The 27,347-nt window shown below is 40.3% G+C and overlaps 1 protein-coding gene and 1 long non-coding RNA gene across 3 annotated transcripts in view; one reads left to right on the forward strand and one right to left on the reverse strand.

Annotated features, from left to right (window-relative positions):
* Positions 1,487 to 27,347, forward strand: part of LOC109819949 (pleiotropic drug resistance protein 3-like) — a 34,013-nt gene continuing 8,152 nt past the window's right edge. Inside the window, exons 1-21 of the mRNA XM_020385956.1 lie at positions 1,487 to 2,432; positions 4,598 to 4,721; positions 5,102 to 5,187; positions 11,561 to 11,645; positions 13,357 to 13,516; positions 13,609 to 13,685; positions 13,797 to 13,850; positions 13,964 to 14,054; positions 14,201 to 14,502; positions 14,586 to 14,867; positions 14,959 to 15,272; positions 15,371 to 15,531; positions 15,765 to 15,868; positions 15,952 to 16,105; positions 16,268 to 16,408; positions 16,497 to 16,570; positions 16,657 to 16,989; positions 17,141 to 17,431; positions 23,812 to 23,895; positions 26,321 to 26,454; positions 26,628 to 26,855. Coding sequence (XP_020241545.1) covers positions 2,074 to 2,432; positions 4,598 to 4,721; positions 5,102 to 5,187; positions 11,561 to 11,645; positions 13,357 to 13,516; positions 13,609 to 13,685; positions 13,797 to 13,850; positions 13,964 to 14,054; positions 14,201 to 14,502; positions 14,586 to 14,867; positions 14,959 to 15,272; positions 15,371 to 15,531; positions 15,765 to 15,868; positions 15,952 to 16,105; positions 16,268 to 16,408; positions 16,497 to 16,570; positions 16,657 to 16,989; positions 17,141 to 17,431; positions 23,812 to 23,895; positions 26,321 to 26,454; positions 26,628 to 26,855 — 3,638 coding nt within the window. The 5' untranslated portion in view covers positions 1,487 to 2,073. The remainder of the gene's footprint in view (positions 2,433 to 4,597; positions 4,722 to 5,101; positions 5,188 to 11,560; positions 11,646 to 13,356; positions 13,517 to 13,608; positions 13,686 to 13,796; positions 13,851 to 13,963; positions 14,055 to 14,200; positions 14,503 to 14,585; positions 14,868 to 14,958; positions 15,273 to 15,370; positions 15,532 to 15,764; positions 15,869 to 15,951; positions 16,106 to 16,267; positions 16,409 to 16,496; positions 16,571 to 16,656; positions 16,990 to 17,140; positions 17,432 to 23,811; positions 23,896 to 26,320; positions 26,455 to 26,627; positions 26,856 to 27,347) is intronic.
* On the reverse strand, positions 2,316 to 26,682 carry LOC109819950. 2 transcript variants are annotated; one of them, XR_002241668.1, is made up of 4 exons: positions 26,599 to 26,682; positions 25,231 to 25,396; positions 4,051 to 4,306; positions 2,316 to 2,403 (listed from the first exon to the last, which is right to left on the reverse strand). It is a non-coding gene; the product is annotated as an uncharacterized LOC109819950 (long non-coding RNA). The 2 variants fall into 2 exon arrangements; XR_002241667.1 differs by lacking the exons at positions 25,231 to 25,396; positions 26,599 to 26,682 and adding an exon at positions 10,462 to 11,515.

Raw genomic sequence — 27,347 nt, forward strand, 5'->3', positions numbered from 1 at the left:
TTGTATACATTTGTAAATTTGATATTCAATAATTTCATTAAGGTTTACATTTCAATTTAAATTATATCCTTATCTTCATACTATGTATATCCAATAAGAAATCATCAATTTATCAACTTACTATTACTTAATAGAAGGGTATTTTTGTCTACCGATTTTTCTGAACTCGTGTTTTTAAAGGGAGTATGACTAAACAAGTCTGGAGCCACATTTGCATTTAGCTCATTTGAATTTTTAAACAATTGGCTCATATAGATACTTGTTGTTCGCCCCCTAAAAAAGTTTTCGTTGATCCTCTATTGGGCGAACGTCAGCACGTGTGTGCGTGTTCGTGTGCATCTATATCTATACACATGCACACATGCACAAACAAAATATGTGCAATTTAATTATTATGAGTTGACGTCTTATTTTATTGAATGAGCTGCTAAAAATAAAGATTTGTGAGATTCATCCATCTTATTTAATTATGGCAACATGATCTTATTACAGGTCTATTTCTTCATAGGTCATTAGCAAAACGATTTCTAATGGGCATATTGGATCCAGAATTTCAAAAAACTGGCATCGGCATAATATTTTGAAATCTTAATGAAAAAAAAAGTATATAATCACATTATTGGTAACACTATCTGAAAACTAATTTTAATAGGTAAGGACTAATTCCAAAATATAAAATATGTAAGGGACTACTATAGAAAAAATTTATAAAGAGAACTCATTTACCCTTCAGGCAGTCTCTCTCCGCCTAGGTAAACTATGATATATCCAAATGGATCTCAATCTCACGTGAGGCCCAGTTCCCCCCCCCCCCTCTCCCCTCTTTATGCTGCGACTGAATTGGCGACAAATAATTATGTTTGAAGGGCTAGTACGCTTCATTATCTTGTGTGGGCCTTACAACCCAAGGAAACTGCCACTTGACACGCGGTTCCCAAGGGTGGATCTGCCCATGCTAACGGGTCGGGTGCACATGAACACTCATTAGGAGATGAGGGAGAGAATTAAGCCCAGTAGAGCCCATCTGAGTCGCACTAATCTCTCTCGTTAACTATCCTTCCTCTCTCTCTCTCTCTCATCCCTAATGACTAATGAGTGTTTGTGGGCACCCGTTAAAAGAATCCTTAAAAAATGAGTTGTCAACTTACACACGTTGTCTCCGGTATACGTATGAGGGCAATTAATTATGATATAAGTCTCTAGCAAGATACATGCTCATCCATTAAAAACCAACAAAAAGTGTAATTTCTGAGGGCATGTATGGCTGCAAATATTTAGAAGGAAAAGGCTGGAAATCGTCAATTTGTGGATTTCACACTTAAGAAGGAAACATGAAACATGCCAATGTGTTACTGATAACTGATCCCCCACCCAAAATCTACTTCAACAAAGTGGACTTCGCAAGAACTTGCAAGAAAGAAATTTAAAAAAAAATTGAAAATCAACGCAGGAAAAACTCAAAAGGAAAAAATGATGATGTGGCACGTGTACCTTTCAATATTGTGTTATACATCCCCAGCTTTGAATAAAAACACCCAAACAGGCCCAATTACCAAACCTACACAATTTATAATAAAATTTATAAATAAACAGGCGCTGGCATCTCAACTACTACTTTAGTTTATACACACAACACATCAAGACCCAGATTCCTCGGCAATCACAACAGACTCAATGGTTAACATCTTCGCCAGTAAACAACTATCCCTGTCAATATTTAACAACTCTTGTCCCCAGTTGTATCCCTGATTCACTGATTACTTGCTCCGCAAAAAAGAGACTGAGCTCCCAATGCTTAATATTTAACAAGTACCCAGGAATTTAAATATACCATCCAATCTTCGAAGTCAGATTTCATGACACAGATATATTCTTAATAACAGCATCCAGTCGTGGACCAGCTTTAAACAAAACAGGAGTTCGCCTGAAATTTAGATCTCCATCGCCGCTCCAGCTATTTTTCAAATGCAGTGACGAAAGCGCTGACGCAATTGTGTCGGTTCTTAATAGTCCAAGAACACACACTAGATATAGCTTTTAGCTTCGTCTTCTCCTTATGCACCAGCGAAAAATATGGCCAAGGAGCAAGCTGAGATGTCGGTGTTTGAGCTAGAGGAGCTAGGAAGAAGCTCAAGGTCTTCATTCCGTCTCCATGGCTCTATGTCTCGGAGAAATTCCAGCATTGGGTCAGCAAGGGAGGGAGATGATGAGTATGAGCTCCAGTGGGCAGCGATCGAGAGATTAGAAACCTTTGAACGAGTGAGAAAGTCTGTCGTTGATGGAGATAGCAGTGAGAATCAGAAAGAGAAAAAGGTGGCTGATGTCACCAAGCTCGGGGCTCCGGAGAGGCGTCTGCTCATCGAGAAGCTCATCAAGAACATTGAGAATGATAACCTCCGGCTGCTGCAGAAACAAAGAGTGAGAATAGACAGGTAACCTTTTAGCTGTTCTCACTGTGAATTAAATCACGTGTTTGTATGTAGTGCTAATGTTTATTGGCTACCATATACTAAAATGATTAATCAAGCTAGCTGAATCCATGTCTTGTCTGGTATCTGATAGTGAAACAGCTTCCCCATACACATACCAATGCAACATAAGATTTGAATTAGATCATCTCCGTGAATAAAAAACAGATAAAAGGAGGTTATTAATCAGTACAGGACCTATGGAGACTCGAAATACAGGGTCTTCAATAAAAAGGAGACCCCTCACATAAAACTACAAACAATAACAAAAAGATACCAGAAGTTCAAAAACATAATAGCCCACAACCTTTATTACCCTTCGTTCCGGCAAAACTTGATAAGAAACTAGTCAAGCTAGAAAGATGTAAAACTGTTTCCCAGAATTTGGATTTTTTTTTTCCATCCAAAAAATCCACCACGTGGCACAATTAGGTAATCCGCTGATATTGAAGTTTCTTTTCCAAGAGATGTGGAGTCACACAAGGGTATAATGAAGGGAAGACTATCCTCATGATTACAGAAGACATATTGGGAACCTCTCTCGACTCCTCTTCTGCCACTCTCTTTGATCAAAAAAATCCCAACTTGAATAAGAACCCACGTATGGATTTTGAGTCTTTTGACCCTAACAGGCTTTGGTTTCAATACACCCCTAGAATCAACTCTTGCTTCTCTATTTCAAATATCCATATAAAGAAAAACCTAGCCTTTATCCCAAAATTTCAAAATTATAGTTCTGATACATGAATCTTTTTCTTCATGTCAGTTCTCCTATGGATCACTTCAGTTAATTTGTCATCATATATCCTCCATCTAATTTCATAATAGGCGACCTCTAGTCCTCACTAATCAGTGAACTCGGCCCTATTGTTTCTCCTATGTGGTGCACCTAGAGGCCTATGTCGTACGTATCTGTAATAAACTAATTCCCAGTCATTTTATCCTCAACATTAAGGAAAAACCAATGGTTTCTTATGCATGTACTCATCATTATCGCTTAGTGACTAGTCCCTCGTCGATTTTATCATCCTTATTTTAGTAGTCATTTTTTGAAAAAGTTTCTTAACTGATCTATCTTTATTCCGCAGACCCTTAGTGGTGTCATAGCGATTCAAAGAACTTTTCTGCAATTTCATATGTATTCTATAATCATAGCAAACTCACAGAACTATTGTTTTATAATCCGGCTTTGACACTATGTACTTCACCATCTTACTCAGTGAAATGGTAATGGTTGGCGAGATATTTGTCCACCACCAATCAGTACTAGACTGTCATTCTTTCAAGCAAAGTCGGCAAAGTTAAATATCATATGTTATTTTCTAGCTGTTGTATTTATTCTAATCTTTAAATTCTAAAATTTCTTTTCATCTTTCTAATTTGAAAATTACCTTTTCTCTAGTCTCATCTATTAATACTATTTATGCAACATGTGCATTCTGTGTAACTCTAGTTAGTTCACATATCCAATACTTATTAAATTAATCCATAAAATATTTTGGCTGAGAAATGAAATTAGAAAAGAGAATTTTTTCAAATCTTGGCAAACCAACAATCAGATTTTTTTCTAAAAAAAATATACCTTTTCCCAGTAAACTTTTCTTATTTGAACAGACAAGGTGCTGAAGCATCATTATGTTCCCATTCATTAGATGATCTGCCAACATTCCTAGCCAGTTGATTCTCTTTCATCATCCGTTGATCTTCATTCTTGGTACAGATCTTGGTTGAACTCATCTTCATTCTTGGTAGAGATCTTGGTTGAACTTGACCAGCGACCTCTTCTTCCCATTACCATTGCTTCTATTTCCTGTGTCTCCAAAATCCAAAACAACCAACTAAAACAAAACGAGTCCTACTTTCAGGTAATGTTCCATATACAAACACCATCCATATTAATCTATTGTATAAATTCTTGTAAATGTAGACTGGGAAAATATCGTATGTAAGCATGAACTCTAAAATTTATAGACACGTCTAACAATTCTATAGCATTGTGACAGAATGCACTGTTTCTTTCCTCAATGAAAGAGAGTACAATTTCATCAATATTTTCCCACTGTGATGGTGTACTACATGTGTTACATTGTATCAGACCCTAGTTTGCATTGAGAGACGTGTTTTTGCAGAGTAAATGTGGAAGTTCCCACTATTGAAGTGCGATATAAGAACTTGTCTGTTGAAGCCGAGTGTGAAGTAGTTAAAGGGAAGCCTCTACCGACTTTATGGAATGCTGTCAAAGGAATTTTTTCGGTGAGATGCGTACTCAACATCCAACTCTAGTTATATACATAAATCCTTTATTGAACCAGTGGTTTCTTTTCTGGTTTCTACATAATTATATCTTCAGATTATTCCTTACATTCAATAACAAAACATCAGAGAAGTGTTTGTAACTTTCCAGAGACAAAATGTTTTGTCGGATTGCATCAAACTGGTTTACTGATACCTTACCTTACGCAAAATAAGAAAAACTTAGAAAGAGATTACCATCAAAAGCTGGTTTTCTCCTATTATTTGAACTGGTATTTCATATGTAAACCAAAAATCAAGTAACTTTAACCCCTAAGTGCAGCATTTGATTGATCACTTTCAAAAACTACTCTTAGATAGTCTATATTTTATTGAAACAGGGTCTTGCAAAGGTGCCTGGTTTGAAGAGTGAAGAAGCAAAGATAACGATCCTAAGTGATGTCAGTGGCATTATCAAGCCTTCCAGGAAAGTATTTAGGATTATTATTCTAATAGGTTACAACAGACTTGTTTTATAAACTGGTCACAAGCACAGTCCACTTCTTAATCAAAGATGCTCGCTACAAAAAGTAAAGAAAGCCATAACAATCGCTGTAACTCCTGAAGCAAACTTTATTTTGGGTGAATTGCACATAACCCCCCTTCCCCCCCAACCCCAAAAAAAAAAAATAAAAAGAACCCCACAAAACACAAAGACACCCCAAAAAAAATCATGAGAAAGAGGGGTGCTAGTTGGAGTTTATCTTTCTACGAATTGCTAAGTTAACCAAATCACATTCATTAGAAGTAAGCCTTGTTGAAGATGGGTGTAGACCCATACCTGTCAACGGCAAACTTGAGGCCGACGGCGAGCTCAGGCGAGGTCGAACAGCGAAGGCGAAGTCGTGGATCTTGCTGCAGGCGAGCTCGTGGCGCGGAGGGCTACAGGCGATCTCTTGGGCAGTCGGGCGAACTCGAGCAGGCGGATTTGAAAAGCTTCTGGCGAGTTCGGAGAAGCCCCGCTTGCGAGATCCCCTTGCAGGCGAGCTTTGGAGTTGGTCTTACAGGCGAGATTGAAGTTGACGATTCCAGGTGAATTCGAAGACTACAAGCGAGCTCGAATCTGAGTGCGGAACAGCTGGCTACAGGCGAGCTCGAGAGAAGATCTTGCAGGCGAGATTTGAATGAGGGTTGAGCAGGCGATTTCCGAGTTCGCCTCCCCCTTTGGGTGTTTCTTCGCCTGCGGAGTTCTCCTATAAAAGAAGAACTGTGCACGAGAAGAAAAGTGAGAAGAATCTCAGAGTGATTTTTAAGAGCTGGGTGGCGGCGTTCTTTTCGAGCGCCTTCTTCTCCTCCCCGATCTTTTGAGCACGAGATTTCAAGTGAAAATCTCAGTTATTAAAGAGAGTTCCTGTAGCAGATTTATTGAGGAGAGAGGAGATTTTCAAGTTGGAAAATCTCAGCGCCTTTTGTTTGAACAACAGATAGTTTCTGTTGGTTCTTTTTCTTGAGATATCTCAAGTTTTGAGATCTGTTCTTTACAAGCTTTGTAATCTTTTTTAATATAAAGGAAATTATTTGTGTGGCTCCCGAGGACGTAGGCAAGTTGTCGAACCTCGTTAAATTCGGTGTTCTTTGTTCTTGTTATTTTGATTTGTTGTGATTTCTTCTTTTTTTTTCATTGCTTAACACAAAATCCGGTAGGACAAATTCCGCAGAACGGGTGTCAGAACGTATCTGTTATTTCCCCAAGAACTGGTATCAGAGCCCTTGTTCAGATTTGTGTGTGTAAGAAATGGCAGAAGAAGGCAAATCTAAAATTAAAAAGTTTGACGGGTCAAACTTCGCCTACTGAAAGTCACAGATGGAGGACTATCTGTACCAGAAGGATCTTTACCGTCCGTTGATGGGTAAAGCAAGAGGAAAGAAGAAAGAAGAATCCGACGAGGACTCGGAAATATTGGATCGAAAAGCCTTGGGGCAGATCCGATTAGCCCTCGCAAAATCTGTAGCACACAATATATTAAAGGAGAAGACGACGGTGGGGCTTATGGAAGCGCTCGCAACGATGTACGAGCAACCGTCAGTAGCAAATAAGATGCATCTCGTCAAGACGCTATTCAACCTCAAGATGGTAGAAGGATGTTCCTTCACGATGCATCTCAGCGAGTTCAACACGATTGTTGATCAACTTATCTCACTCGACATCAAGTTTGATGACGAAATGCAGGCTCTATTGATACTATCACAGTTGCCAGATAGTTGGACAGGTTACGTGACCGTAATCAGCAACTCGGCGAGAAAGGAGAAGTTGAAGCTGAAGGAGGTGGTAACTATGATTCTATCCGAGGAGGTTAGAAGAAAATCGAATGAATCAGAAGGTTCAGTCCTAAGTCTCGAGCAGAGAGGCAGAAGCCATAATAGGAGGAACCAAAACAGGAATCGATCAAAGTCGAAGAAGAAAAGATCGAACTCGAAGGTGAGACCTATCAAGGAAAAATATTGGAACTGCGGCCAGGAGGACCACATGTCTTCTACCTGTAAAGCACTGAAGAAAAATGAGCAGGAGGCTCATATTGTGCAAGATGCGCTGATTCTCGCTATGGATAGCGATTCCGATTCATGGGTTATTGATTCAGGAACCTCATTTCACGCCACTGCTAATAGAAGGCTATTTAAGAATTATGTAACAGGGGACTTTGGGAAGATATACTTAGGGGATAATGAACCCTGTAGTGTCATTGAAAGGGACGACGTGCAAATACAGCTGAAGGGCTTTAAGTGGTCTCTAAAGAATGTCAGACACATACAGAAGTTGAAGAGGAATCTTATTTCGGTAGGTCAGCTTGGAGCAGAAGGCTATGTTACAATATTTACCGAAGATTCGTGAAAAATCTCTAATGGTACAATGGTGGTTGCCCGAGGCAACAAGACGGGTACACTCTACCTAACTTCATACGCGAATGACACCCTCGCGATTGTTGCAGCAAAGAGAGTGCAGGTCTGTGGCACAATAGGCTGGGACACATGAGTGAGAAGGGTATGAAGATTCTTCACTTAGAAGGGAAGCTAACCGGTATCGATTCAGTGAAAGTCGGTGTTTGTGAAGATTGTATCTTCGGGAAGCAGAAGAGAGTTAGTTTTCTGAAGGGTGAAAAGCCACCTAAAGCTCACAAGCTAGAGCTTGTTCATACAGATGTATGAGGTCCAGCTAGCGTGTTTTCTCTTGGCGGTCCGGCATACTACGTCACCTTTATCGACGATCACTCGAGGAAGGTGTGGGTATACTTCATGAAACACAAGTCAGAGGTATTTAACATTTTTAAGAAGTGGAAAGCCATGGTGGAGAATGAGACAAATCTGAAAGTAAAGTGTCTGAGATCAGACAATGGTGGAGAATATGAACTGGAGGAGTTCAAGAAGTTCTGTGCTCTGAACAAGATTCGTTTGGAGAGGACTACTCCAGGGATGTCACAACAGAACGACGTAGCAAAAAGAATGAACAGAACGCTGACAGAGCATGCGAGGAGCATGCGTCTACATGCAGGTCTACCAAAAACTTTTTGGGTGGACGCGATGCATATAGCAGCGTACCTGATAAATCACGAGCTATCAGTTCCATTAAACTTTGGGATTCCGAAAGAGATTTGGAGTGATAAGAAGGTTAATCTCTCACACTTGAGAGTCTTTGGGTGCGTGACATATGTCCACATCAGTGACCATGTCAGGGACAAGCTAGAAGCTAAGTCACTGAAGTGTACATTCATTGGATACGGTATTGATGAGTTCGGGTATCGTCTGTGGGATGAGAAGAACAGGAAAATCATCAGGAGCCGAGACGTCATATTCAATGAGGAAGTGATGTACAAGGACATGAACAATGCCAAGGCGAGCCAAAGCAGTGGGAGCAGCACTACGGATGCAGACGCATCTGAGTATATGGGTTTGGAGGAACTTCCAGATGAGGGAGACAACGTTAATTCTGACCAAAAAACGGAGGAGACTCCAGGTGAAGAACCGACTACCCAGGACAAGGAGCTTAGGAGGTCATCCAGGATACCCAAACCGAATTTCAGGTATCTCTCATCACTAGACTACCTACTTCTGACAGATAGCGAAGAACCAGAATGTTATGAGGAAGCTATGCAAGTGAGCGAATCTCAGCAGTAGGAGCATGCAATGTAAGAAAAGATAGATTCCCTCCACTCGAACGAGACATGAGAGTTAGCCCAGCTATCTGCACAGAAGAAGGCCTTACATAACAAGTGAGTTTACCGAGTCAAGCAGGAGAGTGATGGAAGGAAGAGATACAAGACCAGATTAGTCGTGAAGGGGTTCCAACAGCGGGAATGAGTAGATTATATGTAGATATTTTCTCCCGTTGTGAAGCTCACAACCATCAGGATGGTGTTGAGCTTGGTAGCTGCTGAAAATCTCTACCTTGAGCAGTTAGATGTGAAGACTGTCTTTCTTCATGACGACTTGGATGAAGAAATCTTCATGAAGCAACCTATTGGCTTCATTGAGGAAGGAAAGGAAGAGATGGTATGTAGGCTAAAAAAGAGCTTATACGGATTGAAACAGGCTCCACGGCAGTGGTATAAGAAGTTAGATAACTTCATGTAAAGCAATGGCTATGGCAGATGTAATTCAGATCATTGCTGTTACTTCAAGAGGTTCGAGTCCAGCTATATCATGTTATTGCTATATATCGATGACATGTTAGTTACAGGACCGTATTTACAGGAGATAAACAAGCTGAAGAAGCAGTTAGCAAAGGAATTTACCATAAAGGATCTGGGTGTAGCGAAGCAGATTCTTGGGATGCGGCTGAGGGGACGTTGAAGTTGAGACAGTCTGAATACATTGAGAAGGTACTTCAAAGATTCAACATGCAGAATGCTAAGGTTGTTAGCACGTCCTTTGGAAGTCAGTTCAAGTTATCTGGTGAACAATCACGCAAAACTGATACAGAGAAGGAGCACATGAGGAAGGTGTCGTATTCATCAGTCATTGATAGTTTGATGTACGCAATGGTTTGCACGAAGCCGGATATTACCCATGCAGTAGGAGTTATGAGCAGGTTTGTAAGCAATCCAGAGAAGCAGTATTGGGAGGCCGTGAAGTGGATATTGCGATATCTAAGAGGGACTACGAATATGCCACTGTGTTTCGGGAGAAAGGAGTCGGTACTGTAGGGATACGTGGATGCAGATTTTACCGGTGATCATGATACAAGACGAAGCACCACGGGGTATGTTTATACCTTAGGGTCGACAGCAGTGAGCTGAGTCTCACGTTTGCAGAAGATTGTGACGTTGTCCATAACTGAGGCAGAGTATGTGGCAGTGACAGAAGCGAGCAAGGAGATGATTTGATTAACCGGGTGTCTGGAAGAGTTGGGTTTGAAGCGGGGGAACAGTGTTCTTTATTGTATAGCCAGAGTGCTATACACCTTGCCAAGAACCCAGTATTTCATGCCAGAACGAAGCACATCGAGTTACGTTACCACTTCATACGTTCGATGATTGAGGACGGGAAGTTACAGTTAAAAAGGATTTTAGGGAGTCAAAATCCTGCAGATATGTTGACTAAAGCAGTCACCATTCAGAAACTGGAGTTATGCGCAACTTCAGTTGACCTTCATATGTAGAGATGAGGGCGGAGCCACATGTTGAGAAGATGCTTGTTAAGAGAGAGCTTGCTGATAGCGGTATGGTCTCCAAGTGAGAGATTGTTGAAGATAGGTGTAGACCCATACCTGTCAGCGGCAAACTTGAGGCCGACGGCGAGCTCAGGCGAGGTCGAACAGCTCAGGCGAAGTCGCGAATCTTGCTGCAGGCGAGCTCGTGGCGCGGAGGGCTACAGGCGATCTCTTGGGCAGTCGGGCGAACTCGAGCAGGCGGATTTGAAAAGCTTCTGGCGAGTTCGGAGAAGCCCCGCTAGCGAGATCCCCTTGCAGGCGAGCTTTGGAGTTGGTCTTACAGGCGAGATTGAAGTCGACGATTCCAGGTGAATTCGAAGACTACAGGCGAGCTCGAATCTGAGTGCGGAACAGCTGGCTACAGGCGAGCTCGAGAGAAGATCTTGCAGGCGAGATTTGAATGAGGGTTGAGCAGGCGATTTCCAAGTTCGCCTCCCTCTTTGGGTGTTTCTTCGCCTGCGGCTGGTGGGGAACAGCTGGACACAGCTGTTCTGGCCCTAGGGTTCTCCTATAAAAGAAGAACTGTGCACGAGAAGAAAAGTGAGAAGAATCTCAGAGCGATTTTTGAGAGCTGGGTGGCGGCGTTCTTTTCGAGCGCCTTCTTCTCCTCCCCGATCTTTTGAGCACGAGATTTCAAGTGAAAATCTCGGTTATTAAAGAGAGTTCCTATAGCAGATTTATTGAGGAGAGAGGGGATTTTCAAGTTGGAAAATCTCAGCGCCTTTTGTTTGAACAACAGATAGTTTCTGTTGGTTTTTTTTCTTGAGAGATCTCAAGTTTTGAGATCTGCTCTTTACAAGCTTTGTAATCTTCTTTAATATAAAGGAAATTATTTGTGTGGCTCCCGAGGACGTAGGCAAGTTGCCGAACCTCATTAAATTCGGTGTTCTTTGTTCTTGTTATTTTAATTTGTTGTGATTTCTTTTTTTTTCATTGCTTAACACAAGATCCGGTAGGGCAAATTCCGCAGAACGGGTGTCAGAGCGTATCTGTTATTTCCCCAACAAGCCTCCCTTAATTCATGAGATATAGATGCAATTTACCCAACTTTTCATAGGTCACACTTGAATAGAATGGACACTTGCTTAACTACGAGAATATTTCACTTTCTTATATACATGGAAGCTTCTTCATGGAGAATCTGTCTGGATTGCAGGATGACTCTCTTACTTGGACCTCCAGGATGCGGAAAAACTACTTTGTTCCTATCACTTGCAGGGCAGTTAGACAAGAATCTCAAGGTTTTTGGCCTTTCTACCTACTCCTAGAAGGCATATTCATAACAACTATACTGTTTCTATCTATTTTTGTTTCCCTGTAAATACTCTTTTAACAAAACCTAAAACGTATCCCGCGACTCATAACTCATGAAATAAGATTCCATAACAACATTAATTATCTTATGTAGTGTCTCAAAAAGTGAAAAAAGTTACATTTTGATCCAAATTTTCTACTACTTTTAATTTGGATGTTTCCATATGTATGAAGCTTATTTAAAATGATTGGTTCAATAATATGCGCTATTTTCAGCTACATCAGAGGGACAGTATAAATTTAGCCTATTGAGTGTTATATCTTGCAGCTTCTGATAATAGCTTGAACACACTATACAAGTTACCACACAAATACACGGGCGCGCACACAAACACACACACCCCACTCCTAGTGCACACACATGTGGTCGCATGCACACACACAACACACACACAAAACACACACACACATACACACACATTTATCCCGTTACATTTCACCAAGAACACCAGGTGCAATGTATCTTTTAAAAATGATTTTTTTCAAGTGCAATTTGCATTATCGGTGTACTTTCCTAACAAGATATATTCAATTGAACACATAATGTTGACTATATAGCATGCAGCATCTACTTAAAGATAATCAAGAGGAATTATAATCAATATATCTGTCTCATTTCTATTGTATGCTACAACATAAATAATCAATTATGGCATGGAGCAATTTGCGTCAGTCTGTAAAATGGAAGAAAAGATGCTAACAGATCAGGTCTATTCTATGTAATTAGTAAAGAATATTGGGACAGAATAGTAAAAATGTTTGATGAACTAAATTGGAATAATCAAGAGGAATTATAATCAAGATATCCCTCTCATTTCTATTGTATGCTACAACATAAATAAATAGTTATGGCATGGAGCAATTTGTGCCATTTTGTAAAATGGAAGAAAAGATGCTAACATATCAGGTCTATTCTATCATTCTATGTAATTAGCAAAGAATAGTGAGATGCAATAGTACAAACATTCGACGAACTAAAATGCGAGAAATATCAAGTATTAGCCCACATGTTTTAGTAGTATAAAAATGTCTTCTATATCTGTACCTTTTCCTCTCAAATGTTCAAATTTGCTTCTTCGGTAGCTTATATCAACATGTTTATCCTTCCTTGTTCTTTCCATTAAAGGTTTATCCTCTTCTTTGTCCTTGGTGATCAGTTTATAAAGCTTAAGCTTAAGATGATGAGTGATGGGTAAACAATTTCTTCACAACACAACTTCCAACATCATGAACATCATCTACAATTTTCATAGAACAACATACAAGGACGTCCTGATGCTCCACTTGAATTGTGTGCTCATGATATAATGTCAATGCACTACTGTTCTAGTTCTACTGCATAGTTTTTACTTGTTAAGTTTTGGATGAACAACATCAGAGTATATGCCCACTACAAATAGCAATTGATGATTCACACAACTTCTCATTCTTTACTAGTTTATAAATTTCCATTAATACTATATCTGTTCCTTTTGCTCTCATTCTTAACTATTTTATAAATCTCCTACTCAACAGCATGCTATCAGCAATTACTGGATTCCACCAAAACAAATATTATTTCCAAGTAATTTGACAAGTGTTGTGGGTTAGTTTCAATATAAAATTTCAACCTTTTGTGAAGGATTTTATATCACACAGGTAACAGGAGAAATTTCATATAATGGCTTCAGATTGGAAGAGTTTGTGCCGGAGAAAACAGCAGCTTATGTAAGCCAATATGATCTGCACATTCCTGAGATGACAGTGAGGGAGATTTTGGATTTTTCCGCACGCTTTCAAGGTGTTGGAAGTAGAGCTGGTAAAGTCTTCTCATTATTAAAATCATTGTCTAGATACCTAACATCCATCTCAAAATATTATCCTAAATTCAAACTGTTTTTACCCATAAAGAAATTATGAAGGAAGTCAGTAGAAGGGAGAAGCAGGCTGGAATTATCCCTGAACCTGACATAGATACATACATGAAGGTATCCTTTGCCTCTTTTCATGCTATTTCTTCTTGAACCAGGAATACTAGATTATCCTCACGTTGTGTCCTGCACTACAAATGAACTGAAGAAAGGATTTGTTGAATGTAGGCAATTTCTGTGGAGGGATTAGAACGAAGTCTCCAAACAGACTATATACTGAAGGTAATTGTCCCCTCCTCAACGAAAGGAAAAGCAGAAACTAAAATTTTGCATAGCATACCCAGAAGCTAGTTGATATCAGAATAATTTCACTTACACAAATGTTTGGTTAGCAGATAATGGGACTGGATATATGTGCAGATACAATGATTGGAGATGTCATGAGAAGAGGGATCTCGGGTGGCCAAAAGAAAAGATTGACAACAGGTAATGTGAAAAAGGAAAGGAAACATGCTTCAACAATTCTTCTCTGCTTATTATTATTATTTCGTTCTAGATAACAACATGATATACTACAACTTCAATTTCTTATGTTCAGTGATACTAACTGCTTCTGTATGCAAACTGACTAGCTGAGATTATTGTTGGACCGACAAAAGCTCTATTTATGGATGAAATATCAACCGGATTAGACAGCTCCACAACATACCAAATTGTTTCTTGTTTTCAACAGTTGGCTCACATCACAGAAACTACTATCGTAGTTTCACTTCTCCAGCCTGCTCCTGAGACCTATGATCTCTTTGACGATGTCATCCTAATGGCTGAAGGGAAGATTGTATATCATGGTCCTCGTAATGAAATTCTTAATTTTTTTCAAGAATGTGGTTTCAAATGCCCAAAGAGGAAAGGAGAAGCTGAGTTTTTGCAGGAGGTAACAAGAATGATGTCATAATTTACATATCTCTTGTTCTTACAGATCCTCAAAACTGGTTCTTTTTTTAAATACATGTTCAGGTATTGTCCAGAAAAGATCAAGAACAATATTGGTCTCATCCACAAGAACCATATCATTATGTCTCAGTAAATCAGTTTCGCGAGAAATTTAAGGCATCCATTGTTGGACATAAACTTGAAGAGGATCTATCAAAGCCCTATGACAAGTCTCAGTGTCATGAGAGTGCTTTATCTTTCAGCATTTATTCACTAGCAAAGTGGGAACTATTCAAAGCCTGCATGGCGAGGGAACTTCTTCTGATGAAGAGGAATTCCTTCGTGTACATATTCAAAACAACTCAGGTATATACTACTCTCCAGGGTTAATTTTTTTTCTTTTGGTCATACGAAAAATAAGCATTCAGCTGAAACAGTTATACACCCCTTCTTGCAGCTCTCCCTTACTGCAATCATCACAATGACTGTTTTCCTACGCACACGTTTGGGTGTTGATGTTTTTCATGCCAATAGCTACCTCGGAGCACTGTTTTACACACTAATCATCAATATGGTCAATGGATTTCCAGAGTTGGCTATGACTGTTTCAAGACTACCGGTGCTCTACAAGCAGCGAGATTTTTACTTCTATCCTGCATGGGCTTACGCAATTCCCGCTTTTCTCTTAAAATTCCCTATCTCTTTGATAGAGTCTTTAGTATGGACATCTATTACTTATTATGGAATTGGATACAGCCCAGAGGCAGTAAGGTAGCTTCTGGAGTTTTCGAACTGTTTCAACTCTAACGTTGAGAGAGATGCGTACATATCTGATATCTCTAATCAGCTTTCCTCTCATGTCTTATTAGGTTTTTCCGTCAATTTCTTCTACTTTTGGTTGTGCACCAGATGTCACTTTCTCTATTTCGTTTTCTTGCCTCATATTTTCAGACAGTAGTGGCTTCTTCGGTTAGTGGTACCTTGTCTTTACTAGTTCTCCTGGTATTTGGGGGTTTCATTCTCCCACATCGTAAGTCCATTCCTTACATATGCTAAACTTGTGATTCCTTCCGTATTTCAACCAACCAGTTTACACTTACCACTAGTCTAACCAGGAAAAGCCCAATTACCCCAGAGTATAAAAGCATACACACATAGAGATAAAGGGACATAATGTGCATATCAATACATACAAATAAAAAAAAAGTCAAATGAAATAACGTTACCAAGTGAAAATAAAATGGATGTAATTTTCCATTGCAGACTCTATGCCTGGCTGGTTAAAATGGGGATTTTGGTGTTCCCCGTTATCATATGCAGAGATAGGCTTGGCAGTAAATGAGTTTCTTGCACCACGGTGGGGAAAGGTGATGCAACAACCAATTACAAGCTTCTCACATTGAATGTCTCCCAAACTCCCAAACTTTCTGAATAATTTCCTATTTCACAGATTTCATCAGCAAATACAACTATAGGAAAGCAAGTTTTGACAAGCCGAGGACTGGACTTCAATGGCTATTTTTACTGGATATCAGTGGGTGCCTTGGTCGGATATATTTTACTTCTCAATGTGGGATTTACTTTGGCGATAACTCTCAGAAAACGTAAGCCATGTTAACTAATTGTAATGGAAAAGAAAATATTTCGTTACCACTCTCAAGTTTACTATTTAAATGATGATTAATATTCTTGGGCTGGGAGAGATATTGAATTCTATTGTATTTTCTTACAAGAAAAAGCAACTGACAAGAAGATACTAATTTCAGCACCAGTGGCATCTCGAGCGATCATCTCCCGCGAGAAACTTTCTCAAATAAAGAGAGAAGAAGGCTCCAGTAATGCAATGGACTTAAAGAATATATCCAAAGATGCATCTTCTGGAACTTCCGCAGAAAATAGGAGAACAGGTAAGGCTGCCTTGTTCCTTTCACCATTGCATCAAGAAAACTTAAAAGAAACAAGGTAGACTAAAATTTAAGGAAAACATTGCTGCAGGTAGAATGGTTTTACCATTTGTTCCTCTCACAGTAGCCTTTCGAGATATTCAATACTATGTCGAAACTCCTCTGGTAATCACGTTAAATGGTTACTATATGCTAAGACTAATGCATAAGGAAATTTGCTTTAATGATGCTCATATTAACCTAAACACCAGGAAATGAGAGAACAAGGCCATGCAGAAAAGAGACTACAGCTCCTCCACAATATTACAGGTGCATTCCGTCCTGGAATTCTGTCAGCGCTGATGGGTGTCAGTGGTGCAGGAAAGACCACACTATTGGATGTTCTCGCTGGAAGAAAAACAGGGGGTACTATTGAAGGGGGCATAACAATTGGAGGATATCCTAAGGTACAACAAACATTTGCCAGGATATCAGGTTACTGTGAGCAGAGCGACATACATTCTCCACATATTACTGTAGAAGAGTCAGTAATATATTCAGCTTGGCTGAGGCTTCCATCTCAAGTTGATCGAACAACTAGATCGGTGAGTTTTTTTGCATAAAGTAGTATCATAATTCTCATACAATCACGCATCTAAACAAGCTAGGACAATAATACTGCTTGTTCAAGTTTAGATATAACTCTTGCCTGTAAACGGGTGGACTGAACATAAAACTGTTATGTTTGATCATCAGGATTTCGTTGATGAAGTCCTTGAAACAATTGAGCTTGATGGAATCAAAGACTCTTTAGTGGGGATACCTGGTATCACTGGATTATCTACTGAACAGCGGAAAAGACTGACAATTGCCGTAGAGCTTGTTGCAAATCCCTCCATTATATTCATGGATGAACCAACGTCAGGTTTGGATGCTAGAGCAGCAGCAATTGTTATGCGTGCCGTAAAAAATGTTGTTGGGACAGGAAGAACAGTGGTCTGCACTATTCACCAACCTAGTACTGATATATTTGAGGCATTTGATGAGGTAATAATTGATTATCTTGCAAAAAATAGAAACTACCACAGCTTAAACACAGCAAAACAGAAACATGATTTACAAGGCAGATGAAATTGTAACCTGAAAGGTTTATAACCAAAGTGCATCTTTGCATTCCACTGACTTGACTAACACGGTGCCGTGAAAAGTATTGGACATTGTTTTCATTCTAAATTCATGTGATGATTTTTATTTGCCAATTAAACCTAAATTGTGACAGTTGACGGACATAATTCTCACTAAACCGTGTAAGAATATAAAATTAATAAATATCAACTGTCACCAAAATCTCACCACAACTCTGGGGTAGTGGTGTAGTGGAAGATGCCTTTGACAAACAGAGGAAAAACTATGGAAAATGATAGGGGCACACCCCCAACCACATCCCAAACCACACCCCCTCTCATATGCTACAGTGCACCAGGCCCCACATGAGATTTTAAAATTTTAAAATCTTATGTGGGGCCCGGTGTACTGTAGCATATGAGAGAGGGGTGGTTTGAGATGTGGTTGGGGGTGTGCCCCTAGTGCCACCCAAAAACTATTTCATCAGCAGATGAAAACCATCTACATGATCAGGAAGTTATACAATTTCCCTGTTTTGACTATACATTTGCAGAATGCATACAGGTCAATGTAGCAAAGGATATTATTGAGAAATTAGGGCTTCAAGTTATCCTTCATTGATAGAATTGTTGGCTTATATAGCCTTACACACACTTACACAAAAGCCCTCTAACACTCTTTAATTACATTACATTCTCAACACTCCTCCTCAAGATGGGCGAAAGATATCTATTAAGCTCATCTTGTTATACTCTCTAGCTAGATCTACTGAGCTAAGCCCTTTAGTCAAGCAGTCTGCAGCCTGCTCCTTAGTTGGAACATGGCCGAACTCCAGTAGCCCACTGTTCAGCTTCTCCTTGATAAAAAATCTATCAATCTCGATGTGCTTAGTTCTGTCAAGCTGAACTGGGTTATTGGCAATGCTGATAGCTGACTTGTTGTCGCACCACAAACTCATCTTGGCCCCTTGGTCAAGGTTCAGCTCCACCAGCATGTTCTTCAGCCACATCAACTCTGCAACCTCTAAGGCCATGGCTCTGTACTCTGCTTCAGCTGTTGATCTCGCCAACACAGATTGCTTCTTGCTTTTCCAGGAGACTAAGTTACCTCCTACAAATATGCAATACCCTGAGGTAGACCTCCGATCATCTCCACAGCTAGCCCAATCTGAGTCATAGTAGCCCTCAATATTCACATGGTCACTCCTCCTGAATCTTTGTCCTTTGCCAGGGGCACCCTTTAGATACCTCAGTATCTGATATACTGCATCCATATAACCCTTCCTCGGATCATGCATGTAGCGACTCACCACGCTTACCACAAATGAGATGTCTGGACGTGTATGACTAAGGTAGATCAGCCTGCCCACCAATCTCTGATATCTCTCACGATCAACAGGTTCTCCTGCCTCAGCACTCAGCCTGAAACTCTGATCAATCGGTGTAGCAGCAGGCTTGCACCCCAACATACCCGTCTCTGCAAGAAGATCCAGTGCATACTTCCTTTGGGAGAGAACAATCCCCTTAGGTCCATGAGCTATCTCTATCCCAAGAAAGTATCGAAGCTGACCCAGATCCTTCACTTCGAATTCTTTGCTCAATCTTACCTTAAGCTGAACAATCTCCTTCTCATCATCTCTTGTGATGATCATGTCATCCACATACACTGTCAGCATAGTGATGTGACCCCTACTTCTTCTGAAGAATACAGTATGGTCGGCATTGACCTGTCTGTATCCCATACCAAGCATGGCTCTCCTGAACCTATCAAACCATGCTCGAGGGGACTGCTTCAGCCCATACAGAGATTTTTTCAGCCTGCAGACCTTACCCACTGTCTGTCTTGTGCCACATCCAGGTGGTATCTTCATATACACCTCTTCCACTAGATCTTCATGAAGAAACGCATTCTTCACATTCAGTTGGTGTAGTTCCCATCCACCATTTGCTGCCAGAAAAATCAACGTCCGAACAGTACTCATCTTCGTCACTGGTGCAAAAGTCTCATCGTAGTCAATATCGTATGTCTGACTATACCCTTTTACCACTAGCCGTACCTTGTATCGTTCAACCTTCCCTTCTGGGTTCTGCTTCACGGTAAATACCCACTTGCATCCCACTGCTATTTTCCTTGCTGGCAGTGTCGCTAACTCCTACGTGTGGTTCTTCTCAAGAGCCCCCAGCTCCTCATGCATAGCTGTCTTCCACTTTGGGTCCTTCTTAGCATCCTGCCAGTTGTTAGGTATAATAACAGAATCTAATGATACAATGAATGCTTCGTGTGAAGGGAATATGTGAGAATAAGAAACAAATTGAGCTAGATCTCAACCATATCTCTCAGGAGGATTTCCCGCATTACTACGAGTAGTCCTCCTTACTGACATTGGAGTGGGAAGAGTAGTAGGAGTATGAATGGTATTACCTGAAGTGGAGGGTAGTGTAGGTGTCTCAGGAGTTGGAGCAGAGCTGGACGAGGGACTAGGCACTGGCACTGGCACTGTAGGGACTGTAGGCACCTCTGGCTCCTTACCCCTCCTACTATATGTAAGCAACTCCCCCTGAGCTGTAGGCCTAACACCCCTTGTCTCCTTCTCCTCCTCTTCGTCTTCATCCTCCTTCTCCTCTGAGTATGGAATCGAAATTGGGATTGACCTCCTTGAGCTCTCATCATTCTCCCCTTCTCGCCTCATACCTCTAGTATCGGGCAAGTCGTCAAAAGGTGAAGTAACCCCCACTGTGTAGTACAGCTTGAGCTCCTGAAACCGCACATCCATGCTGACAAACAGCCTTTTCTCCACCGAGCTTTAGCAGACATACCCTTTCTGAGTGTCATTGTATCCCACGAATATACACTTCACAGCCCTAAGGTCTAACTTCCCAACCGATGGTTTGTTGTCCTTCACAAAGCACACAGCCAAATACCTTCAATGGTAGAGCTCCCCCGTTATCTCCCTTCAGTGTCTCACGAGGTGACTTTCACTCCAACACACTCGAAGACATCCTGTTGATTAAGTGAGCAGCAGTCAAGACTGCTTGTCCCCACAACATCTTTGGGATATTCATCGTCGTCATCATACTCCTAGCAACTTCTAGGAGCTGTCTGTTCTTCCTCTCTGCTACCCCATTCTGAGCTGGAGTGTATGGACATGTAGTCTGGTGTAGAATCCCCTGAGCTGACGATACTCCCTAAGTGTTCTGTTGGTGTACTCTGTCCCATTATCCGACCTCAACACCTTTACTACTGCACAATACTGAGTCTGGATGTGCTTATGAAAATCCTTGAAACAGCCAATTACATCACTCTTGTTTTTTATAAGATACACCCAAGTGACTCTAGAAAAGCAATCAATAAATGTAACAAAAAACTTACATCCATTTATAGAGTTTACTGGGCAGGGTCACCATACATCAGAGTGTATTACTTCAAACTTATAAAAACTCCTACTACCCGAACTAACATAAGAGCTTCTAGTAAGCTTTCCAAACTCACAAGCATCACACTGAAGCTTTTGCTTATTTACTTTTTCAAACAGAGTTAGATACATTTTTCCCAAAATACCGAATGACGGATGTCCCATTGGTTGATGATAGAATATCAACTCATCTTCTGCACACACTTTAGCTCCTCTTGTTCCCGTCCTCTCAACCACAGATGTCAGAGCTGAGTCTATCCCTTTCCGGTCTAGGTACCAAGCCCGTTACGCCATGTCCCAGTCCTAAGTCTTCGTCCTGTTCCCTTCTCCTGGAAGATCACCTTGGGAATGTTAAAAAAAATAATACAATTTAATTGGAGGATAATGACACTAATGGATAACAGGCTAACAGGAAATGAAGAAGCATGCAGAATATTAGATAAAGTTATAGAACTTGTACAACTAACGGTGTCCTTACCAACCACAGCCTGTGCTGTACCATCAGCGATCTGGATACTCTCTACTTCTGCCAAGTGAGTGTAAGATGAGAACTCACTTGCATTGTCTGTCACATGTCTGGATGCTCTAGAATCCATTATCCAGGCGGTGGATCTTCCCTCGTTTGGGTGTGCGTGAAGGGCGTAATTAGCATAGTCTCCTATAGAGAAAAGTAGTTGATGTCCCCTCAGACACATCACCTACTGCTCTCTGCTTCCTCCTCAGTGCTGTCAAGAGTGCTCGATCCTCATCAGTGAAGATCATCTCAGCTTCTTCTTTCTTTTCTGCCACCGTCAAGTTTGCCCGGTGGCCTCCTCTTCCACCTCGCCTGCCTCCACGGCTACGACCACGGCCTCCAGCCTGACCACGTCTACCCCAGTCCCTCTCCTTGGATGGCTTAGGACACATCTGTCTCAGATACTCTACCTCTCCGCAGTTAAAGCACTGTCTAGTCTCCCCTCTGAATCCAGTGTTACATGGGTTGAAGACCACCAGTGCAGACTTCTCCCCTGTAAGTTCACCTGTCCCAGCCAGTAGCCTGATATGGCTCTTCTCCTGTATCATGACCAAGACTGCCTCCTCCAGTGGTGGGATCTTTGTTTGGATTAGTAGTAATGCCGTCCTCTGCTCATACGCTGGAGCTAAGCCTCGGAGGAATAACATGGTCCTCTTCTACAAAGAGGTTTCGCGCTCCTTGCACTCCGGCTCCTTGCAGCTTGTTAGGAGCGAAAAATGATCGTGATCGAACCACAAGCGCTCCAGCTCTGTGGCGTACTCCTGTACAGTCCTCTCTCTCTGGACTGTAGCGCTGATTTCCTTCTCCCACTGTGGCAGCAATAGGCTGGACTACAGAATTCAAAAACCAGATGTACACCAAAATATGAGTGGACTTCCACTCATCTATTTCTACGGAGCCCTCAGTCGGTTCAGTCTTCTTCCTTGTTAGATATCCCTCCAGGCTCCTCCCGACAAGGGTATATTTCACCCGTCGCGACCAACTTAGATATATCGCGGGTCCATCGAGCTTTACATCGATAGGTGAAAACTCCACCTTCTTGGGTGGTGGCTTTGTCGAGCCCTCACCCTTCAACAACCTCATCAGTTGCATCAGTGTTGAGATCTCATCAGGATTCAACTTTTTGATGATCTCCTCCATCGGATTTTTGCCGGTCTCCGTCATCGATCCAACTTGTATTCTTGTGATGCGTAGCGAAAAATCCGGCAACACTTCGACAGCACAACAAGAAAGTTAGATCAATAAGAATTCTTATTTTACTAAGAAAACAAGAACCAAAAGCAAAATATCTCAACAAGGTGAGATATCAGCTCTTCCTCTCATCAGTTCGAGGACTGGCCTGTCGAGGGAACCTAAACAAGCTATTACAATTCGAGAAGGAAAAGGAGTCATCTAATACGGATTACAGATTTTTTTTCTTGGTTCTAATCAGCACAACAGACAAATCTCCCTTTTTTCTTCTCTAAAAAATAAACTCCCCACGACAAACAAATCCCTTTTTTTTCTTCTTCTTCTTCCCCTACTCCGGCATGGGCCACCTAATCCTAATCCTCGAGCTCGCCAAGCTCTTCGTCACTGACTGTTTCTCTGTCGTCGCCCTGGTCGACTCCCCGTTCTCTCTCCCCCCCACCAGCTCGTCCTTCATCGCCGCATTCTCATTGGCCCACCCCTCGATCTCCTTCCACCTCCTCCTGCTCGATTAAGGACAGAATCCTTCACAACGCCATGGGAGATCGGAACAAAGGGGTCGGCATCGACGAGAGAACCAAGCCTTCTTCAACGACGTGTCCTTTGCGAGATCTCCGGCTAAGGCACCAGCGAAAGCTTCGGCAAAGTGTCCGACGAAGAAGGCTGCACCGACGAAGAAGGCTGCACCGACAAAGGAGCAGATTTGGGTCTGCTGGCGTTGGAGATAGGTTTGGTCGGGACTTCGGCTGACGTCGTCTTCGTTGTCGACGAACTTGGGAATGTCGGGAAAGAAATCGTCGGGTTCACCAGACAAACGGAGAGGCGGCTAGGTTAGATAGCTCTGATACCATATTGAGAAATTAGGGCTTCAAGTTATCCTTCATTGATAGAATTGTTGGCTTATATAGCCTTACACACATTTACACAAAAGCCCTCTAACACTCTTTAATTACATTACATTCTCAACAGATATTTATACTCTAAAATTCTTAAAGAGCCCTAATTACTTATACATTAAACTGATTATTTGAATAAATTGATTATTTGAACTATAGTCAATGGAGAGTTCTTCTTCCTATACCTTGAGTTCTTGCTACGGCCATTAAATGAATGACTTCTTTTGTTTGGATTACTTTTTCTCCGCCATTTGATTCAGTTTTTTCCGGATTTTTTTTCATCTTCATGCAGCTAATTCTCATGAAAAGGGGAGGTGAATTGATATATGCTGGGCCATTGGGTCAGCATTCAACTAAAGTTATTGAGTACTTCGAGGTAAGTTTTTCATATGCATGATCTTCTCAGGATACAAAGTTTACTTATAAGATGGGTTGAGATATCTAAGAGGCTTCTTTCTTTAGTCTATTGTAGAATGCATAGATTAAACTGATCTTAAGATTCTGCCTACAGTATGTGTCTCCTTACAACATGCACAAAGGAAGCAACTTAATGTTTGCCTTCGCCAAAATCATCAAATTCATTGTTATCAATCATCACATTGCAAGATCTTATGAATATCACATATACAGAAACCACAATTCCAATAGTTTATCGGTTACAAATACCTGCTATAAAACTGCCTAGATTAATTAAGGAATACTAACCTTAATTTATCAAATAAGTTACTCAAGTATCAAAGAAGTGATGAATTGTGAGTGTCAAGTTAATAGTACCAACTTTGGGGAAGCACCATGCGCCAGACAAAAGAAAGGATAATTATCCTGAGAAAAGTAAGTCAGAAAATAGGATGTTGTACTTTTGAAAGATGAGATATGCACGATATGATTATGCACCAAATTAGTTTCTTAAACAGATCATAAACAGGCAATAGACAATAGCTATTTAGTATAATATGGTACACGTAGTAGCTTGGTAACAAAAACAATATATCCAGTTACCCTTGAAATGCCAAAAAATGTGATCAATATAAATCATAGTTGATGCATTAAGAACTCAGCACACTTCATTTTGATTGAGGAAACTTAAGGAAATGGAACTATTATTTCCATAAAGAGCGGTGTTAGAGGCACACCATGAGGCACACCTCCGGTCACACTCCCCCACCTGCTACAGTGCAGGGGGCCCCACAGGAGATTTTTTTAAAAATCTCCTGTGGGGCCCCCTGCACTGTAGCAGGTGGGGGCGTGTGACCGGAGGTGTGCCTCATGGTGTGCCTCTAACATTTCTTTTCCATAAATCATAAAACAAAACAGTATGGGAAAGGAGGGAGAAAGCATATATTTTATGGGAACAAATGAACTCTAAGCAGCGGTAAGGTAACAGCTAAGAGCACATCAATAGCAGATGAAGCCTTGCATTCAATGCATATAAATATGAAGGCTCAAACAGTGAAAACATACATGTTAGTTATTTGGTTAACCAGTATAACTAATAAGTTACTATTTGAACTTGTGATGCATAGATAAAAGGTAGGAAATGCAATAACTTTGGGTTTTTACATTTTAGAATTTGTGCCTTTAATATCCAATAGCGATATATGATGTTCAACAATGAAATTGATGTTGCAAGTATGAGAACAACGCAAAATTAAGAAAACACTAAGAGAGAATGTTTTTAACTGCATCTAGAAAGATTTCAACATAGTTTTACCTGAAGGGTATCCAAACATAATGCCAAACAAGATCAAGATTTCTTAGCCATAACATGTACAGCTCATTTGTAAGAGAGACACATCACTTGAGTTTGGATACTATAAAACAATTCTTCATCTCAGTAAAACTATAAATTTGGCATCCTCATCCCGTTTACTTGCTTCCTGCACATAAAGATGGGTACATTAAAAAAAAAAGAAATGAACAAAAATGAAGCGATATTTAAAACAAACCCTGAAATATATGTGTCAAATATCCAAAAAATCTAGAAAATCAAGGAACCAAATAGACACTTAGCAATCAACTACACAGATGCAACTACTTGGATTACACCAAAAAAAAGGTAAAAGAAAATAAAATTAGAGGCAGACTGATATTTAACGAGGAAAGATAAAATGAACTAATATCAGAATGAACCCAAGTAGACACTAGTCATCAACTATGACATATGGTACATTAAAAGTTTTTCAAAGTAAGGGAAAATGAATTAGGTCAATAAGGAAATAAGAAATGAAGAAAAGCAGGTAGCAAGGAATTTGACTGGTTGCTTGTCCCAGGCTTATAACTTGACTTCATGGACTTGGCCGTTTAAGAACAGAGCACTGAATAAGCTACATAGGTAAGTACTAAGAAGTGAAAGAATGCACAAAATACTAATGAATGGCATAGCAAACTAGACAGACTATCTGCTGATTGAGTTTAATTGCATATTTAATCTAAAAGAAAGAGCTGCATGAAGTAACAAACAAATATATGTTCTGAATCCTTCAGAATAGTTAACCAATAAACAAATAGATGTTCATGAGGTAGAAGGATGTAGCAAGAGGAACACGATCATGATTGACAATGAATTATTCATGTAGTTAGGATATGAGTCATTTGAACCAAACGACAGACACAATATTCGGTCTAGTACACTTGACTGTTATCCGGTTTCAATATGCTTGTGGACGAAAATATAGCAGGTAAGTTTATATTGTATTTAAGCGAAGTCATAGTATAATAATATATCACATTTCAGGTCTATACACAATATACATTATAGTAATTACATTAAACTGAAGGATCTTACTTTCTTACTGAATCAGGGTATTGCTGGAATACCAAGGATAAGGAATAATTATAATCCAGCAACATGGATGTTGGAAGTTACCTCTACATCTGTTGAAGCGCAACTTAATGTAGATTTTGCACAAATATACAAAAGTTCGTCACTCTACAGGTGAGTTAATAACTGATGGCTAGATGCTTAAATTAATCTGTCCATGCTAAGATGTATATATAAGTGATCGTTGATATCAAACATGACCAAGTAATCACAACAAATTTTTAAAAAAAAATTTATTTAGGTCATTGTGATTGTTACCTTGTTTTCCAATCTTACTGAATTTTCAGGGATAACCAAGAGCTAGTCAAACAACTGAGCAAACCAGCACCAGACTCAGCTGAGCTACATTTCCCCACCCGTTTTCCGCAAAACGGTTGGGCTCAGTTCAAAGCTTGCTTATGGAAGCAGTACCTGTCATACTGGAGAAGTCCTTCATATAACTTAGTGCGCTTGATATTTATAACTATTTCTTCAACGGTATTTGCAGTTTTGTTCTGGAAGCATGGGAACACAATGTAAGTCATCATATTTATTCAGGCGCCTTAACTTTGAATATTCTAATAACTCTTCTAACTGAAATTTGTTTACCGTCAATTGCAGCTAGAAATACATTTTGCAGATTGCATTTCCAATTGCAGTTGCAATTTTTAGTGAACCAACCATCTTCTACATGATAATAAATCTTCAGTCAGATTCACCGAAAAGAGAAAATCTAGAAAATGCAATAATGCCACAAAGGCGAGATCCAAAACACAATCACATAGCTAGCAGATCGTTTATCAGATGCAATATTTCCCATGGTCAGATGAGACATAGGAGACCATGATTCTTGTTAAACGAACAAAAGTGACATAGGAAGGGAATTGCTAGATTTCTTGCATGATAGTCTATTACAGAGGCAAAGCTTTATTTCATTATAATAAGTAGCTTTGTGACCTTTGTCTCTATCCTATTGAAATGAATAGATAATATATCGGAAAGAAAAGGTCATACACATTGCAGAGTCT

The sequence above is a fragment of the Asparagus officinalis genome, chromosome 8 (genome assembly GCF_001876935.1).
Source record: "Asparagus officinalis chromosome 8, Aspof.V1, whole genome shotgun sequence".
In the NCBI taxonomy this organism is placed as follows: domain Eukaryota; kingdom Viridiplantae; phylum Streptophyta; class Magnoliopsida; order Asparagales; family Asparagaceae; genus Asparagus; species Asparagus officinalis.